General features: G+C 40.6%; 2 protein-coding genes and 1 long non-coding RNA gene across 7 annotated transcripts in view; 2 read left to right on the top strand and 1 right to left on the bottom strand.

The window, feature by feature from the left end:
• The first annotated feature begins 2,638 nt into the window (after positions 1-2,638).
• Positions 2,639-9,845, top strand: hyi (hydroxypyruvate isomerase). Its single transcript, XM_034880620.1, has 8 exons — positions 2,639-2,999; positions 3,750-3,861; positions 4,560-4,674; positions 5,937-6,015; positions 7,874-7,923; positions 8,014-8,083; positions 8,947-9,081; positions 9,167-9,845. The coding sequence occupies exons 1-8, from the start codon at positions 2,801-2,803 to the stop codon at positions 9,220-9,222; spliced, it is 816 nt and encodes a 271-aa protein (XP_034736511.1). The 5' UTR covers positions 2,639-2,800; the 3' UTR covers positions 9,223-9,845.
• A 2,792-nt stretch (positions 9,846-12,637) lies between these two features.
• Positions 12,638-19,613, bottom strand: part of szt2 (SZT2 subunit of KICSTOR complex) — a 114,468-nt gene continuing 107,492 nt past the window's right edge. For all 5 annotated transcript variants that reach the window (XM_034880542.1, XM_034880545.1, XM_034880546.1 and 2 more), the window contains 4 exons: positions 18,027-18,543; positions 16,411-16,521; positions 13,195-13,263; positions 12,638-13,102 (listed from right to left, as the gene is read on the bottom strand). In XM_034880542.1, coding sequence (XP_034736433.1) covers positions 12,959-13,102; positions 13,195-13,263; positions 16,411-16,521; positions 18,027-18,543 — 841 coding nt within the window. In that variant the 3' untranslated portion in view covers positions 12,638-12,958. The remainder of the gene's footprint in view (positions 13,103-13,194; positions 13,264-16,410; positions 16,522-18,026; positions 18,544-19,613) is intronic.
• The window catches only part of LOC117950002, a 16,267-nt gene continuing 10,734 nt past the window's right edge, over positions 14,081-19,613 (top strand). Inside the window, exon 1 of the long non-coding RNA XR_004657782.1 lies at positions 14,081-14,237. This is a non-coding gene — a long non-coding RNA (uncharacterized LOC117950002). The remainder of the gene's footprint in view (positions 14,238-19,613) is intronic.

The raw sequence follows: 19,613 nt of genomic DNA, 5'->3' as shown, positions 1-19,613 counted from the left end.
TAAAACAGGAAACAGAACATACAAACATAACAATACCATACTGTAGACTTGGACTTTTAAAAGTAAAGGTCCTGCATTCAAAAAGTACCTTAAGTAAAAGTATGTGGGGATCATCAGGAAAATGTACTTTAAGTATTAAAGGTAAAATTATACCATTCAGAAAAAAAAACTCCCATTTTGTAAAGTGGAAAGGTGTTTAATGGTCTAATCATTTCTGCTGGATTTGTAGGCCCTCATATTGTTGGCTAATTTCATTTATCATAAAACATCAGATTTGATCAATTACATGTGTTTTATGTGCAGAACTCCTAATTTATAAAGTAACTAATAACTTAAGCTATCAGATGAATGTAGTGGAGTAAAAAGTACTATAGTTCTCTCTGAAATGAAGCAGAGTAGAAGTAGAAAGTGGTCTGAAAAGAAAAGTCTCAAGTAAAGTACAAGTACCTCAACATTTATATTTAAGTACAGTACTTGATTGAATGTACTTAGTTATTTAGTCAGTGTCATTGCGGGAATTAATAATAATAATAATAATAATAAATTGAATTTGTATAGCGCTTTTCCCAAGCTCAAAGTCGCTTAACAGAGTAGAGACAGTGTTTAAATTTTTTTTTTTTTTATAAATGAAGGGAATTATAAGTGGGGTAATTTACGAGATAAATACATGGTTCCAACAGCGCCTTCCCGCCCAATGTTAGACCAAGGGAAAAAAAACTTATGGGGGGGGGGGGGGGGGGGGGGGGGGGGGTTGTTTGGCTCAAGGTGATGGCACAAAGGACCTTAAGGTCAAATTTCTCCAAACCATCACTTTAATAGGCAAGAGTACGCTCCACTTCGTCTTAACTCAGGCTGTGTATGTTAAGCCATTAAACAGGACAGGAATTTGCTTCTGCAACGGCACAGTGTTCAAATATGTGGAGTATGTGACAAGATAAAAATAAAAATTGAAACTTAAAACAATCTCTTCAAAGCTGCTTTTATGTGTTAAACGAGTGTGTATTTCTAGTGGAACATCCTGGATCAATGAAAATAACTGATAAAAAAAAAAAAAATTGCCTGCCTCTATTGGAATTTAACATAGCGGAGTGTTTGTGTCCCCTGTATTTTAAGGAAGGAAATTTGTTTATTTACAATAATTGGGGAGGTGGTCCAGGCACGTCCAGCTGGGAGGAGGCCTGGTGGAAGACCCAGGACTAGGTGGAGATATTATATCTCCACCCTGGCCTGGGAACGCCTCGGGATCCCCCAGTTGGAGGTGGTTGATGTGGCTTCTGAAAGGGATGTTCGGGGTCCCCGGCTGGAGATGCTGCACCCGCGACCCAACACCGGATAAGTGGATGAAGATGGATGGATGGATGGACATTATTCATTCACAAAGAAAATCGTGTCCTTAACAGTTGGAAAATCGTAAATGTTTTGAATTGTAGCATAATTATCAATTTCCAAAAGATGTGTTTTATTCCTCTTTTTAATCAACTTTAGCATGGGTGTGTAAACCATCCATCAGCCATTGGATCACTGTCAGTAAAACCAAAATACGGTTTAAATTAAAATGTAACTTCATGTGTTTTTTTTAGCTAGGAACCTAAGGGCTTTGCTCTATTAACTTTCCATGATGTTCATGTATTACATAGGCATTAGGATACAATAGATAGAATCATTATGCTGTCTAAAAATGATACATTTGCACATGACTTGTCGCTTCTTGAAATCCGAACAGTGCTGTCATAAAATGTCCAGTTCAATTTCAGATGTTCAACAATTTCATTGCATTGACATGAAAAGACTCTTTTTACAATAGCTACAACAAAAATCATATTAAAAAGAACAAAAGCAAAGACAGGTCAGACAGTCTGTTCAGTTCTATTCTATTCACTCATTCGATACACTGTTTCATACAGCGCCTTTCTGCCAAGGCAAGGCTCTTTACAATAAGCATAAGCAGTAAAAAAAATGCGGAAACTTCTGAGAGTAAGCACAGTGAGGAAAAACAGGAAATTAAAATAAAAATAATTTTTTTTAATTTCTTACAAAATTAAGAAAACCTTTGGGAACCGCATTGAAAAATACAGTAATAAATGCTTTGCTATGATTGGCACCATACATGTTTCAAGGAAAATCGACACACTTTTTGTTGACACACCATCTTTTTTTATTTTTACATAAAAGATATTTCTACCTTATAAATATTTAATGTTTTGACATATTTTTTACAAAGCATTCTGGATACTGTAGGGAACTACATAATCATAACGTATTGGATGCATTATTTTGGCCACTGTATTAGATTAAAACCAGACTGTAAAACCCCAAACTTTGAGACCACACTTAATAAAACAAGACAATTAGAAAAGTTTTACCATGACAGCCCCCCAATTTGACCAACCCTGCGTCACAACTTCCTGCGCCTGCGCATTTCACAGACAAGAAGCACGCTACCATCACGTGACAATAACAGAACTCTCCGTCAGGTCAGACGGAAAATATCAAAACGTCTATTGATATTTTAAAAAATAAAAGTAGTTGAACAAAGGACACTTATGAAATAATTAAATATAGCTACATGAATAATGTAAGTACGCGGAAATAAAGACTTTTTTAAAGCATGTTACACAATTCCTATACCATAGTGTAATGTTGTGCCGTCTTCTACAGTTTTGTTTTGGAGGTGAACGTATCGGTTTCCGCCAACACGGCTAACTGCGGTTAGCTTAATGCCGCCCTCCCCCGGCTGTTTTCGGGGTAAAAGTGCAGAAGTAAGGCACGCGCGGTCATTGGTCTCTGCACCTAACACGGGATGGCTCCGCTGAGGTTCTGTGCGAATATTTCCTGGTTGTTCACGGAGCTTCCAGACTTCAGCCAGAGGATATACGCGGCCGCCTCGGCCGGCTTTCAGGCGGTGGAGGCCGCCTGGCTCTACGACTGCGACCTGCCGGAGCTCCAGAGAGCCAGAGAGGCTACAGGAGTGGAGGTGATCCTCATCAACACCCCACCCGGTAACTTACAGTAAAAGACAAGCCCCCCTCCCCACTCACTCACTCACTCACTCACACACTCTCTCTCTCTCTCTCTCTCACTCACTCACTCACTCACTCACTCACTCTCTCTCTCTCTCTCTCTCTCTCTCTCTCTCTCTCTCTCTCTCTCTCTCTCTCTCTCTCTCTCTCTCTCTCTCTCTCTCTCTCTCTCTCTGTGTAATTCAGTGGTGGAATGTGACAAAGTACATTTACTCCAGTACTGTACTTAAGTACAAATGTTGAGGTAGCCTACTTGTACTTTGAGTCTTTTTTTTTCATGACACTTACTACTTTTACCCCGCTACATTTCAAAAAGAAATATTTTACTTTTTACTGTAGGCCTACTATTCATCTAACAGCTTTAGTTATTTTACACATTAAGATTTCTGCACACAAAACACATGTGGTTTGCAAAATCTGATGTTTTACTATTTGTTTATTATGAAACTAGCCAAAAATATAACAGCCTATAAGTCCAGCTGAAATGTTTAGACCATTAAACACACAGCTGTTTGGATCCTTTACACTTTTTTGCATTGAGTACTTTTACTTTTAATATTTAAAGTACATTTTCCCGATGATACTTACAGACTTTCGCTTAAGTAACATTTTCAATGCAGGGCTTTTACTTGAATACTCTGAATACTTCCTCCACAACTGCAGCAGCTGCTGTTCATTTCAACCACTAGGAGACGATGATGGGAGTAATACGATGAATGTGTGTTGCAGGAGATGTAAAGGGAGGGGATCTTGGTCTTGGAGCAGTCCCTGGAAGAGAGGCAGAGTTCAGACAGGGTCTGGATCTGGCTTTGAAGTATGCACGAGCTTTGGACTGCAAAAGGTGAGGCACCAGCAGAGTGAAGAAAACGTTGGTATTGTTTTTTCACTGTGTTTGTGTAAAACACCAAGCCAAGCTAAGGTGAGTTTATGTGTACAACATGTTACAACAGTAATGCAGTTTTCTTTTCAAATCAAAATGTTGGAGCTCTCTCAGTAAGAGCGTGCACCCCATGTAGGCTGAAGACTTTGCAGCGCCCCAGGTTCAAATTCTACCTGCGGTCCTTTGCCATCTCTCTCCCACCTTTCCTGTCACTCTGAATTAAAGGGAAAAGTCCCTATGAACAACCAAAAAAAAAAACGCAAATCCAAATCCTCCTTGTTGTTTTTGCTGTGTGCTCGGCCCAGTCTGTCCTGAATCCTTGGTTCTGGACCAGGGTTTCTTTCAAGACATCTCTGTATGGTGGCAGTCCGTCTGCGGCTCCAGGACCTGGAGCTCCCTGCCAGTGTTTTAGTTTGACTGAAAAAGTGTTAAGGTGAAAAAGGTATGTATTTAGAAGTGGGCTGGCTGCTAGTTATCTATTTATGGCAGTGACAATGGTGTTATGATTCTGTTGGACTCCCAGACAAGACGGTGCTCACCCATCTGGCCAATAGGAACGTGGCCCCGCCCATGACACTATTTGCTACGGTTATGTGGTTAAGGGTTTCACCTTTTCAACTTTGCATTTTTGTTGGATGTGTTTGTTATGAATCTATCAGAATCCACCTTATGGCAGGGAGACTTCCTGTGGGCTCGCACAGAACTGCGGTTGCCAAGGAGATGGAGGCCATCTTTGTGCAGAACCTAACCTACGCTGCTGATATCCTCTCAAAGGTAGGTGACCCTTTCTCACCAACAAACCAACTCATCCCAGCAGTGTGAATTAAGTTACACTGGATAAATACAGACATCTAGTGGGATAGGATGCATGTAAAATTAGAACAAATGGAAGATATTTAAATACAATTCAAATGACCTTTCCAGGAATTTGATATACTAAAAGATATTACTGTACAATACAAAACACTCCATCATGAATACCAATTGCTGATTTGTGCTTTTGAATAAATTATCCATGCACATGAATTAACCGAGCACAATGTTGAACTTTATTGTTATATTTTGATAAATGACACAGTCGCTGCACCCAGTAGCAGTGACGGATCTAGATCATTTCAAACGGAGGGGCCGGGCTGGGGCCACATGCACATTTAGGGCTACCATATATTATTTGGGATCTTTAGACTAGAAATCTAGACGCACCCTAGTGAGTTAGGGTCAGTCTAGCAACTCTCCGTTGGCTTGCGAGCTGGTAAAACCAAATTCTAGTCAGGCCAATCACATTGTGTATAGAGTCGGTGGGCGGGCCTAACGTTATGACGGCAGAGTAGCGACGGTTCTGCGTGAATTCCCTGCTACTGTAAAACAAAGAAGATGGCTGCTGGCGAACAGCGGCCTTTGGAATCGGCTTTGGCCATGACTCTGGAAGACTTTTAAGTAAGCTTTTCTTTGAGAAAATAACAAAGAACGACACTGAAGTCATTCTTAAAAAAGGAAGATGTGTTGGGAGTTTACCAACCGGATACGGAAAAAAATTAACCCTTGTGTCATTTCCGGTTGACTGTACAACTTTACATTTTCTGGGTCTAAATATACTTCTTTTCTGTAACGTTGTGGTTGTTGTATTTTCCAGATTTTTGTCACTCGTTTCAACATCCTTTTACCTTTTTTTTCTCCAAATGCTATAAAATTGAATAAAACACCCCAATTCAATGAAAGTACTGAGCTAATCTTATTTTACTTGTGAAGATTAATAGTTATATGGAACCAGGGGTCAAATTTGCCCCGAGGACAACAGGAGGGTTAATCTATCAACCAGCGTTACTCTGGTTGGTTGTAGCGTTATCCTATTGCATGTAAAGGGAAATGTACTGTTAATCCCGCCCCTTAGATTGAGCCCTGCCAATAGTGAGTTCCCAGACCCAACATCTGGACGATGGGATTGGCTTTATAAAATGTGATTTTGTCATTGGAGCGTAACTACCACCCTATAATGCTCTCCGTGCTTATCACAGTGTTGTGAAATGTCCTCACAGGAAGGAATCACTGGCTTGATTGAACCAATCAACACAAGGATTACAGATCCCAGGTATTTTCTGGACTCGCCTCATCAAGGTAAGACAATGTGTCCCTCTGAGACAACCAGCAGGTCCAACTCTCAGTCCCACTCCTGCCTGCTGTAGATAAACACTGCACTGCTGCTGTCAAAGTCAGGCAAATGCAACAACAGGGGAGGGAATGAGTCTTTGCTGTGGAAAACAAATATAGTGTTTGATATGAGATAGAGTCCTTCTTTTATATGTATCTGTTGAGTCTGGATTTCAGTCCACAGTCAAGCATTAAAGGAGAATTCCGGTCGATTTCAACACGTAGCTCAGTTCTGTTGAAATTTGGAGTGCTATCAGTAGCAACCATTTTTATCCTCTTGCTAGGGTTAGTACCCAACAGGCTCAAACAGGGCAAGTTATAAACCTGTTTTTAGCTTCTAAACATGTTCAAAATGCCATTAAAAGTGGCTAACTATGTGAAGTGGTTCCTTCTGAGGGAACACAGCAAATCTGGCTCCCCTGTGGTGTCAGGTTACAGCCTGTTTCTACATAGTCATTACTAAGGATTTAACAAGAGGAAATACTTTTTTGTGAAAAAAAAAAATACATTTTGGATTTTGGAATATATGAGTTTGACAATCGACTAGTGTGTACTTCACCGGAAAACAGGAAATAAACAGGATGGAGATGGATTAACACAACTTTAATGCCTTTCTGTCAGATCTACTGCAGTCAGATTCACTTTGTTCCCTCGGAGAGAATCACTTTACATGGGTAGGCACTTGTAATGACATTGTTGTCATTTTTCTCGCTACTAACAGCACTCCACTTTTACAACCAACAGAGCTACGTGTTGAAATTGACCGGAGTTCTCCTTTAAAGGTGCCCTGCCACATGTATTTCCCTACTTTGTGGTATTGTCTGAAGGAGGCGTGTCATGATGTGACAGTGTGCTCAGCACATTGGATGCTGGACATTAGGAGTACACCAGGGTCAGATCTTACTGCTCTTATTTCACTTATATACAGTATATCTCACTTTTTAAAAATAGTACATACATTGTCATGACTTCATGCATGAAAAAGCATGAATTAATGCAAGTAGTACTTCCCGAATCAGTAATTAACAAGGATTAAAAGTTTGTCATGCATGACTTAGCTTCATGCAGAAGAATACAATACAATGACGGTATTTGAATCCTCATGATTTATCAAAGATGTTCATGTCTTCTTCAAGAATTATAGTGTTGTAAACATTATCAACTAAATTATACCTCTTCATTACTTGCTGACCTGCTCCATCTTTAACATTGATAAATAAGATATGATATATCGTAGCATGAAATTAAATTTCACAACCACAACATAAGGCACCTAAACGGTAAGGCCTGAGAACAATGCTCACCCTAGGAGGATATTCCTGAATTTCACAAAGTCTCATAGATGATTGCTGCATTTGCCACTATTAATCATATCTCATGTATCATGGTTGAAGATGGAGCAGCACTATATTTGAAGGCCCAAAAACCTAATGAAGTCATGAAGAAGTCATGTTAAGGTGATCGTGACTTATTGTAGCCTGTCACTTTAACTACAGATTTACCAATGAAGCATCATACATGAGCATCATAAATAAATCAGAAATCATGATTGAAATGACTTTATTGATGCATTCATTAACATATCTTTCCTGCATGAAGTCATGTATGTGATGCTATTTACCCTTGAACATTAATGATAGATCATAAAGTACTACATGAATGAATGCTTTTTCATGCATGAAGTCATCATAATAATAATTCATATACGCTTATAGTAAAGTGTTACCCTTTTGTCTCATGTCTACCACGTCCTCTCTGACATATGTAATGTCTGGCTGCCTGCCATGAGTATTTTGTCAGTTAAGCTTCCTTTTTGTGTCTGCAGCAGCTGCAATACTGGAGAAGGTTGGCAAGCCCAACATCAAGCTGCAAATGGTGGGTGCTTTGGACTTTTGTCTTAACTTGAAGATAAAAAAGAACCAAACAACATGGTGAAAGTCGTGACTTAACAAATGTCTGTTTCAGGACGTCTTTCACTGGCAAATAATGGATGGAAACCTGACACAAAACATACATAAGTACTTCCCCCTTATTGGTGAGTGAGATGTTGTACTCCAATCCTTTAGCCATGGGGACTCTAGAGCCCCCTCTCCCCTCTCCTGTTCCCCACATGTTGCTTATCTGGCTACAAAAGCAATTCAACTAAATCCGCCTAAAGTCCTATTGTGAATCCTCTCACCGCATGCCCCCCCCCCCCCCGCACCATCTTGTATCCCCGTGACCTTTAGATATGTTGGCATTTATAGTCAAATGGTAAATGGACTGTTTTTTTTTTTATATTGCTTCTCTAGTGTAGCGACCACACAAACCAGCATTCATTATCCTATTCACACAGCGGTGTCTGAGGCTACATCATGGCGTCATCGGGAGCGATAAACAGGGACAGAGGTTGGCAGCCAGTTAATGTCACACTGCAAACTGCTGTTTATATAAACCTTAGTGGATGAGAGAAAGTGACAATATAAAGAACAGCGGACTTGAAGCAGCACTAATTGATCTTTTGGGGCACTTTGCGGAAGCTAATTGTAGCAGTTAGGGTAGTGTGTAGTTGGTTTATCAGAGTCTTATCTTGGCTGACACACAGGCCTGTAATACACACACTTGCTCAGGACCTATTCAAGCACAAATGGAAATATGTCAATGTGAATGGGCGGCCCGTAGCGGTTGGGAGGGGGGTACGATGCCTTGCTCAAGAGCACTGGGCAGTGCCCAGGAAGTGAAGTGGCATCTGTCCCGCTACCAATCCACACTCCGTACTTTGGTCCGTGCGCACGGACTTGAACCAGACCAACGGGACCAACACGTGCCACTATTAGGACGTTAAGCAGTGTTGTTGGCCAAAGAGCATGCTCAGTGGTGATTAAAAACCCAAGTCTAAGATGAAGCGTTGCGTCTCAGGTCATGTTCAGGTGGCTCAGGTCCCGGGCAGGAATGAGCCCGACAGCGGCGGAGAGCTTAGCTACAGCTACCTGCTGAAGACCCTGGAGGAGCACGGCTACCAGGGATACATCGGCTGTGAATATAAGCCACAAGGCCAGTGCTCTCTTTATTTAAATCGTTCTGCAACCAAGTTAGAAAAAAAGAATTCCATGTTCATAATTGTCTCCGTCCACTTTAGGCTCCACAAAGGAGGGCCTGGGCTGGATCAGAGACTACTGCACCCACAGCCGATGATGAGCCCAGCTGTCCAGTCACACAGCTGTCCCTGCGTCAATGACAGGCTTCTTATACTTTATTAACTTCTTCTGCTACTTTACTGGGAGTAAGACATTTTGTACACGTAGAATATATATGATTTAATTACAGGTCATACTGTGTCTGATACTGGTATTAACTGGCTCAATCCAAACTGCGACGTATCCCGATTTTCTTTACATTAGTTGAACTTTTTTTTGTTGCATAAAACTGCACTTAAAAATCGGTCAGTTTTTTAATGCTGCCTTTTAAATCCAAATTAGTGTTTAATTTGTTTGATAAAAAAATGTTGAAAATGGGGTGCCTAGTTATAGAGCACACACCCCTATTTAGAGCCACTTTCCTGCATGTCATCCCCCCCCCATCTCTCTAAATGCCCCAAAAAAATCTTTTAAAAAAGAAGAAAATTTCCTTTCATTAGTTTTAAATCCAACGAGCAGTTTGTTGGATTTTAGCAGAATACTTGAAGCAGCAGAACTGAGAACAGTCTCTCGGCTATTTATCGAAAATGATATTGTTATTGCGGTATTTATAAAATATTGCATATTTTCCTCATATCCTGCAGCCCGAGATGAAATGACAAGTAGTTTATTGGTGTTTCATTGTAAAACCGATTCTACCATGTGTAGATATTAAACTTCTTTATTTTGATTGTGAGAATTATACTAAAATACCTTAATGGATTCTATGGAATGGTAGGTGCAAAACAAAATGTGTGTTCATGTTTGTGAGTTACAAGAGAAGAAGACTTCAGCAGGGAAGCCAATATATAAAATAAACATTTCTCCCCAAAGAGGAACATATGGCAAGTGATTTGTAGAGCAGATATTTATGTTGTAGCAGACAGAACATTTTTATTTTAGTTGGCCAGCTTTTAAGAACTGAAAAATCCAGACTAGTCAAATTATCAGATGAAGCGTACTCAGTTTAACAGCTGTATTTATCAGAAGGCAGACAATTGTGACAGTTGACTATTTCATGTATTCCCCTCTAATTAGAAAAAGACAATCCATCTCAAATCTAAAATATATCTTGTGTTCATGTTAAAATAATTACAAACTTTCTCATTCATCCTCCTGCTTTATTTAGAATTTCACATACTGTATAAAGAGTTCTGTATATACACAATACACATTATACAGTTCGAGGCAGTGCCTATATTACAGAGTCCAGATGCTACGGGCCAACTTGTTACAGTTCACATTGTGCATGATGAATATCCAGTGTTTAACATTCAGATTGAATTCTCAGAGCTGCGAGAACGCTACTTTGCTTGTCGTTTCTTCATTTCACATCCACACAAACCGGCTAGCTCAAACATTTGTTTTCTTCCAGTTAAAATGCGCAGAAAGCTGAAGCTGCTGAGTCTGTCATTACCAAAGTTATTGCAGTGGATATCACGTCTTCATGTTGGGATGTCGCGGTCCTGTGTCAGGCTGGCTTCACGCCCTCATGTAAACTGAGGTACAATTCCCCACAGCGTTGTTTCAGAATACTGAAACTCAAGTCCAACTCATCGCCAGGAACATGCCTCGGAAACACCCGGCTCTGACGACATGTGGCGTGCTTTTATGCAAATCATCAAAGTTGACATGAACCATTTTCTTTTCTTATGAAAGGTAATTTCTGTCACTTTTATTCCAAACTGACTCAGGCACTTTCACTGCATACCATCAGGAGTGTGTTTCCAAAGATCTTCTATGCAGAGCAGATGGAACGACAGCAGTATCCCATCATGCGTTTGGGAAGTAAAAAAATAAAAGAGATAAAATAAAAAGGCACTTTAGGGCACCAGACATGGCAGTGGAGTTTGACACTTTTGTAAATCTAACATTAAAGATGTCCCGCTCAGCTGTCTCTCACTCAGACAAAACACTGATGTGGTATGGAGAGCTAGCACAATGCGATTAGAAGGCACATGATGCTGACCTATCCGTGGAGTATGAAACTTGTGCAGTTATACAGCCAGAAGGGCTCATTGTTGGTTGCAAATGACAGACGTGCGTTACATTTCAGCATGAAGCATCCGATTCAGTTAATGTAAGCCGCTGATAGACATTGAAGGTATTTCTCGGTCAAAGATGGGAAGAACAAATGCAGCAGTCTTCTCCACTGGTTCAAACCCAAAAATGTCTCCTTCACCATCAGCACACGTGTCCGAGCCCAGCAATCCAGGACCCTGATCCAACAGCCTTGAAGCATTTTGCTCATGCTAATCAGACTCAAACGGAATCTTTTTATTTTCTTATTCTATTTTTTTTTTTTCAGTGATTCTGAATTGAGGGGACCGTTTTTTTTAACTGGAAGATCAGGTTTTCACTAAGGGGATTTACTGAGTGTGTATTTGTTTTTTTTGCTTGTAATAGACTGAGTGTTAAGAGTTGTTAGTGTTCAGTTTATTTAACAAAATCTGAGGAAAAATTCTGTCCATCTGTGAGAGGCTCTGTCCTTCAGACAGTCCTGATCCTTAAAAACCCTGAGTGGGTAGACCTCCTCAGTTGCACGTCCAAATCAAAACGCCTCTGATTGTGAAAAAGTTTGATTTTAAGTTTCATAACACAAGCTGCGTCTTTAGTCAGCCAATCAAACATGGCAAATGACGGGGCAGGATGAATTCTCACCACGGAACATTGAACCTATTAATTTAAGGACGTTTCCCAATGGAATTGGTAAGTGGAGGTGGAGTTTTTCCCAACAACTACATGATTTATTACTGTGATGGATCCATCACCTAAGCTGAATTAAACAAAACTAATACACAGTTACTACCCAGCTTTATGTAGCAGCTCTGCTAATGTTCCTTGAGGCTTTATATTAAGTTTTTATAATCCATTTCTTCTATTGTTGCCAGATTTTGTTTTTATTTGGGGGGGGGGGGCTGTACCACTGCTATGTTCCCTGGCCATGTTTTATTACATGTACAGGTCACGATTTTCAAACAAACCATTTCACGATCTGGCGCGAGACCGGACTGCTCTGTGGCCCACAACAACGCAACGGTTGTGGTTAGGAAAAAAAATAACACGGAAAGGAACTGCAACACGCGGGACACGATCCCCGGTCTCCGGGGTGAAAGTCCTGTGTTGTTTGACCCGTCCCCACCCCCAACCTACCCTACCTCCCTGCGCAGATCTTTCCCTTTTCAATTCTACTCGCTACCGTAATAGTTCTGTGATCATGAAATAGGCTTCCCATTGAAATACATTACTTCAAAATTCTTAATCAACACACGAAAGTAGCGACATTAACGTGATCTGTACACGAATCCATAGATTAAATAACGTGACCATTTCATGAACTGCCATGAGACTGGGCTGATAGATACACTGGGAAACCCTGTTCTCACACTGCAGGTTAGCTTGGCTCAATACGTTTCACTAGGAGCAGCTTTCTGCACGTTTTGCACTCCATATTCTCCACAGAGAACATGAGACAGTATGGAGAATTAAAACTGCCCTAATGCTATATACTTGCTTTTTAACAAAGCGTATGCTGCAGCTGCAGTTTAGAACACCAACACATAGGAAGAGGAAGGTGATGGACATCCAGTGGAATTTCTGGCGGCACCAGAGCAATCCAGGAAATGGAACGTGGTGGATGCAGACAACCCCCCGCACCAAAAAACGTGGAAAAAACCTGGTTTTCCTCTACTGTTGCTTCCTGTTTCCATATGTGGATGTTGATCACATGGGTATGGGTGGAGGTGCGTGCAGCTCTATAACAGGCCTGTCCAGAGGTTGTAGCAAGCTGTGTTGATGACAGATTCCAGGTGATGATACATGGACACCAGCTGGGGGGGGGGGCTGCTGCCGGCCGGCTGCTGCGACGGCAACGGCTCCCGAAACACAACCTTTAGACTCTGTAGGAGGAACATGATGGAGAAAGAGCATTGCTGATATGTTTGCACAACTATAATTTAATATTATAAATCATGTTAATTGAAAACCTCACTGTTTTTCCAGCTTGGGCGTCCAAAAAGACCAAGACAAAGCAGTCGGTGAACTTCTGGTTCAGAACCGCCTGAAGCGAAGATGACAGATAAGATGAAGATTTAAAAGGCTGCTTACAAGGATTCATTCTTTTGATCTTCTTTTTTGGTGACAATAAAAAGTTCAAAAGCTTTTTCCGGGAGGTGGGCTGAAGGAGACAGGCGCTAAAATAGAGCGCTTCAGAGAGACAGACAGTATGAAAAAACTAATGTTTTTTTTTAACATTAGAGCATGTAAACATGTACTAGTAGAAACCCAAAATACAAGTATGAACCTGAAAAAAATATGACCATAATATGGGACCCTCAATAAGATTGAAACGCAAATGATCTAACCAAAGGCTATCGGAAGGAGCAGAAAGACTAAATTCAGATGTCTAAAGCCCAACAGGTTAGTCATGTGAAGTGTAAGTGATTTGATTGCCACAAAATACTACACTTCCCATGAGTCTCAGTGGTAGCTGGTAAGGGGAGACTCCAGCCACAGCTGTTAAATAAGAGTTGTAGTGCACAGTATATGGAGCTAAATTTGCCTGTGTTGGAACATTTTGTCACACGGATAGCAAAAAATATATTTGTGAGAATTAAAAAAATTATTGAGAGGTTGTTTTTTTTCTCTCAGAAATAATTTTCAAAATTTCAAATTTATGTCAAAACTTTTTTTAGTCTCAAATATTATTTTTTGCTTCTGATAACTTTTTCTCTTACATTTTGTTTTTACTCTCATAAAATGCTTTTTTGCTATCACAGCATACGGTATGTTATAAGCATTTTTTTCCCTCTCAGATCATTTATTTTCTCGCATGTAATAAAAGAAACAAAATCTATTTAACAGTAGGGCGGCACAATTAATAGTAATTGAATTAAAAGCGCAATACGGACTAGTGCAATATCCCAATTACAGGTCCTCGCAAAATTCGTTCTATAATCATTTTTTTTATTTTAATATTTTTCAATGAAAATGAGCATGATACAAAATGAATTGTTCCCTCCAATATCATGAATTGTCAGTCAAAAGAATTGCAATTAGATGTTTTCCTCATATTGTGCTGCACTAGTGCACAGAAAGCCTCGTCGTTGCACCACAGTGAACATAGTGATCAGGGAACATCACTCATTGCACACAAAACTGTTTATATAAAAATTACATTTGACAAAAAAAAGCTGCAGCTAATAAACTGGAAAACAAGGACAGGAAAGCAGTGAGAGATCCGGCTGTGGTCCCGGTCTCTGGAAACCAGGCCCATTCTTTTTCATCTCCAGCTTTCTCATCTACTAAGGAATGAGTTGTCTCATAATGTCTGCAGGATCCCATCATTTTCCTATGTAAGATTAAAATAGTCCCTCCACAGTCCTTATGGGCATTTAAAAGCTCTCACAGTGACGAACGTGACTCCTTCAATGCAATGACTGTCCCCATGTTTTAAATCATGCAGAGAAATGCTGAGGCGGACTTGAAACACCAATTAAACACTAACCACTAAAAACTAGGGCTGACCGAAATTTGAAAGAATGCGTTAAGCTGTGATTAATCAAATATGAATATGTTGTTGTATCTGCAGGTTGGTTTCTGCGGGTTTCACCAAGTCAAATATAAGACTTTTAAAGTGCTCATATTCTGCTAATTTTCAGGTGGTTCATAATGTATTTAGAGGTTGTACCAGTATACGTTTATGTGGTTTAATTTAAAAAACACACTTTCCTTTGTGCTAAATCTTTTTGTTGTACTGCACATTGCTGCAGCTCCTCTTTTCACCCTGTGTGTTGAGCTCTCCGGTTTAGCTACAGAGCGAGGCATCACATTTCTGTTCCATCTTTGTTGTGAGTCGCACATGCTCAGTAGCTAGATAAAGACTACTAGCCAGTCAGAAGCAGAGTATGAGGGAGTGCCACGCTAGCAGCTAGATGAGCATTAGAACGTGTGTAATGAAGTGACACACGTTTGTCACAGAAGTATAGGCTGGACTACAATAGAGCTGTTTGGAGGAACGGGGTTTTCTGTTGGAGATGGTAATCCCTTTGGGGGGGTGGGGGGTCCTTTGGGCTTATTTCACTTTGTAAACCTATAGCATGCCCAAAAAGGATAACACAATAAAGAAAATGGAAATAGCCAAAAAAGGAGAATATGAGCACTTTAATTAAGACCATTAGAAATGAAACGTAAGACCTATATCGCACCATAAAAAGAGTCGTATGTCAGAGTCCGGGAACATGGTCTGAATCAATACCCCGTTTTACTCTATGGTATTGTAATACTGTAGGACTGGGGTCTAGATTGGCTACAGTTTCACTTGTATGTTGGTCTCATTTGTAGTCCTAATACAGCGAATTACAGTATATTTGGACTAGAGAACTACAACACCAAGGAATACATTTGAAAAGCATTAGAGGTAGAGTTACATGGGCGTATTAAAATTAAGAACTATTTATAATTATGTAAGACCTAGAACACAATATTATGCAAATCTAAGACTTTTTAAGGCCTAAAATGTTTATTTTTTTAAACTTTTCCAGCCCATGCGGAAACCCTATTGGTGTAACATTTAGTTTAACATTTTGTTTAACATTTTAATTATTATATTTACTGTTTTTCATAGGATAAATGCTATGAATAATGTTACATATCACAGATTGTTTACAGAATTGTCCTATTTTCAGTGCGGGGTAATTTATTTTGTATAACTTTATTTAACATGATGGTAGAAGGTTTAATATGTAGATGCTGCTGTTGAACTGAGGCCATTCAGACATTTCAGTTAACAAGAAAGTATTGACGTTTTTTATTGGAAATGTTTTTTATTATTATAACTTCAGTTTTTAGGAAAAATGCTGTGTGTTTGCTTATTTGAAGAATAACATTTATGGCAGGCAATTAGAATCTTTGTTCGGATCCTAAATAACAATATCGATATGATAGTGTTACAATGCTCCATGACATTTTGATCTGTTACACAGTGAATAGTGAGCTTTAGCTAAACTATAAAAATTTAAAATCCAAAACCGTAATCGCGATATAGAAAAATCTGAATTGGATTTTTTTTTGCCCAAATCCTTTAGTCCTACTTAAAACCAGAAAAGACCAGTTACACATCTTTGATGGATTCATCAGAGTCGGGTGTGGATTCTGCGTCATTGTCTCTCATTTACAAATCGAATGGAGGAAAGGTGCAACTTCTCACCAGATACTGGATGCCGTTGTCGTCAAAGTGTCTGCAGCTCTGGGGGAAGCGGCTCAGCAGGACTTTGATCAGACTCTGGTACCAGGCCGGACTCATGGTAAGGAAACAGTCCTGCACACACACATCACACACACCGTTGTCATTCACCATCAACACTATCTGAACACAAGTGCACATTCAGGGAAACTAGGTTCAATGCTATGCTTTTGTATTGCGTTAAACGCTATTAGAATATGTTATATGTGAAAACATTACGCCCTGAACTCCTACAACTATTATTTCTAATCATAGTTCCACTGTCGTTATGCTACAATTGCCACTTTTCATTATACCAACTGCTATAATTATTAGAAATCCTTATTTCTCTATATCTGTATCAGCTTCTCTGTGACCGCCCACCAAGAGCCTGGGTCTGTCCAAGACCAAAACGGAGTTTTCCTCAACAACGCTGCACTAAATGCTTGCTCTTGCAGAATTGTTGGGTCTCTGTAAATTATAGAGTGTGGTCTAGACCTAATGGGGGTGGCCGTAGCTCAGTCCGTAGGGAGTTGGGTTGGGAACCGGAGGGTCACTGGTTAAAGTCCCCATATGGACCAAAAAGTAGGGAGTGTGGATTGGTGGCTGGAGAGATGCCACTTCACCTCATGGGCAATGCCAGGTGCTGTTGAGCAAGGCACTGTAACCCCCCAACCGCTCAGGGCGCTGGTTCAGCTGGCAGCCCACTCACTCTGACATCTCTCCATTAGTGCATGTATAGGACCTGAGCATGTGTGTGTGTGTAGTTCAGGCCTGTGTGTGATTACTAACAATGTGTGTACGCAGAGTGTAAATTGGATGTTCCCCATAGGGGACTAATAAAACAAAATTAAAAATGTAATTAATCTATCTGTAATATGTCTTTTCTTGTTAGGATTTAATACTATAAATGAAACTGAATTGAAATTAATTTTATAATTCTTTTTATTCGGACGTGCGTGAGAAAATTTAAAATCCTGGGGGAATTGCCGATCCTGCTTTTGCTTTTGATAGATGTAATTGAAAGCTCATTTCGATCATATATTTTTTTTAAATTTAAAATGGGAAACGTGACCCTTCTAGCATTAATGTTACCGCTTAGGTTATCCAAGTGAGTGAGGACAAGAACCTGGAGCAGTCCTCTTGCCCTGTCCACTTCTTTATAGACATGTCACTATGTTTCCAGGTCGTAGAAATACATCTGGTGAGTACACAATGTTTTTCGATAACCAATAGGAATGATAGAAAAACTCTTAAAATGTAAGTTATAGCCCCAAAAAGGACCCTTATAATAATGTCTGGGTACATCAGACCTTGTTAAGTGCACCCAAAGGTTCATGTTGAGTGCTGACTCAAAAGGATAGTGGATGGTGGATGAAAGTAAAATGAAAAGCTTGAAGGAGGAAATTAGGACTGAACTTTTTTTTTTTAAAGATAAATGCTGGAATAATGTTACATATCACAGATTGTTTACAGAAACTGATGAATGAAAGGATCTTTTCATTTCTCACTTTATTGAACATTATGGTTGAAGGTGCAATATGTAGCAACAAAACAACAACCCGCAAATGGAATTGTGATTCCATTTGCGGAAATCTTACCAGTTGTGGGTCAATCTCCCCCACCGAGCGGCTCTGAACGGCCTCCAGCAGCTCCTCCAGCTCGCTGAAGGACAGCTTGGTCAGCTTGAGTTTGTCCAGGGCCAGGTGCTCACCGTGGAACAGCCTCCTCCACAGGTTGTCCCTGCGGCAGTGTCCCATGGCCTGCTCCACGCTGGCCTGGATCTGTCTGCGGGCCGACGCCACTTCGTTGTGGAGCAGCGGGAACAGAGGGGTGGGGTAGGGTAGCCCCCGAGGCTCGGGGCCCGCCCCTGCCAGAGGGTAAAACTCGTTGCCGTCGCTGGGAGCCAAGGCGGCCGCAGCTTCAGATGGTGTTTCCTCCCAGAGGTCCTGGTCGCCGCCACGTGACCCGCCGGCCTCGGCCTGGTCAGGGGGGGGGCGGCCACCTGCCTCACCAGGATCACGGTAGATCTGAGGAAGCTTCTTGAAACGGCGCATGTCAGCAGTGAGGCGGGGGAAGAGCTCTCTCTGACTTGTCATAATCACATAGAACCGCAACCTACACAAAAAGATGTATGAGAATTAACAGCATTCATTTCAATTTCAGCATATGCTTCTTGAGATTACAGCCGGACCGACACATACCATCAGCGCAATATTTACCACTCCGGTGCATGCTGTTATTTGATTATATGAGGCCAGTGTTACGGCTCGCCCATCATAACAACGGGCCAGGTCGTAACAGCCAGTTTGTTATTGTACAGTTCAAAAAATGAAGTCCCAAAAGTAACTAATCATTTTTTGGTCCGTATTTCAGTTCAAGCAGTGGTAAGTCACGCAACAAATCAGAACTTTTAAGGCAGAGCCGTCACATCACACCACATAGTTTTGTGAAGCATTTTCTTTATTCTCCTAGCCCACAATATGGTACTCTCTGTTTGAAAATGGGTTGAATGCACACCAGTCTAAAGAGACGACATTCCGCTTCCGGGATTGGTCAAGTGCTGCCGGAAATTACGCCGTCCGCCCATATGTCTGTTGCCTTCCTCTTCCTTTGTGTTGGATTTCTAAGGACTATGGTTAACTGCTCCTCAGATCTCTGCGGGATAAATCCAGACAGCCAGCTAGACCATCTTTCCAATCTGAATTTTCTGTTGTATGACTTTGCACAATTTGGGGGAACGTACATGTTCGTGAACGTACTGTTTGGCGCTTAACACCACCCAAGACGATTGTGATTGGTTTAAAGAAATGGCAATACACTGGAGCAAATTTTTCTCCTACCCTGGAATGCTGTGTGGACTAGCAAGACCTTCCTCCGCAGCGCTGTGGAGGAAGGTCTGGCCTTACAAGACTGAAAGCACACTCAATGGTCATGCCTTCTTTAAACCAAGAGCGCCATCTAGTTAGGGCAACAAATACAACTATTGGTTCACAAAGTGTAATTTGGACTTCACTACCACACACACAATAAAAAAAAAAAAGCTTGAATTTGGGAATATACAGTTGTGTTCGAAATAATAGCAGTGCCTCAACAGCAGCAAGAAAATGACTGGTTTTATTAACATTTCAAACTCTATACCCCAGATAAGTTTCTGGGGGGTAAAATAAAGGTATAGAAAACCAACA

This window comes from Etheostoma cragini, chromosome 9, assembly GCF_013103735.1.
Source record: "Etheostoma cragini isolate CJK2018 chromosome 9, CSU_Ecrag_1.0, whole genome shotgun sequence".
Lineage (NCBI taxonomy): Eukaryota > Metazoa > Chordata > Actinopteri > Perciformes > Percidae > Etheostoma > Etheostoma cragini.
Note: the sequence above shows the minus strand (reverse complement) of the source record. Positions and strands in the feature narration are given on the sequence as shown.

Excerpts from the sequence above, each read along its gene's own strand:
- hyi (XM_034880620.1), top strand. The coding sequence starts at position 2,801 with ATGGCTCCGCTGAGGTTCTGTGCGAATATTTCCTGGTTGTTCACGGAG. Across the intron at positions 8,084-8,946 it reads TAAGTACTTCCCCCTTATTG|GTCATGTTCAGGTGGCTCAG; the intron begins GTGAGTGAGATG and ends GTTGCGTCTCAG. Across the intron at positions 9,082-9,166 it reads CTGTGAATATAAGCCACAAG|GCTCCACAAAGGAGGGCCTG; the intron begins GCCAGTGCTCTC and ends CGTCCACTTTAG.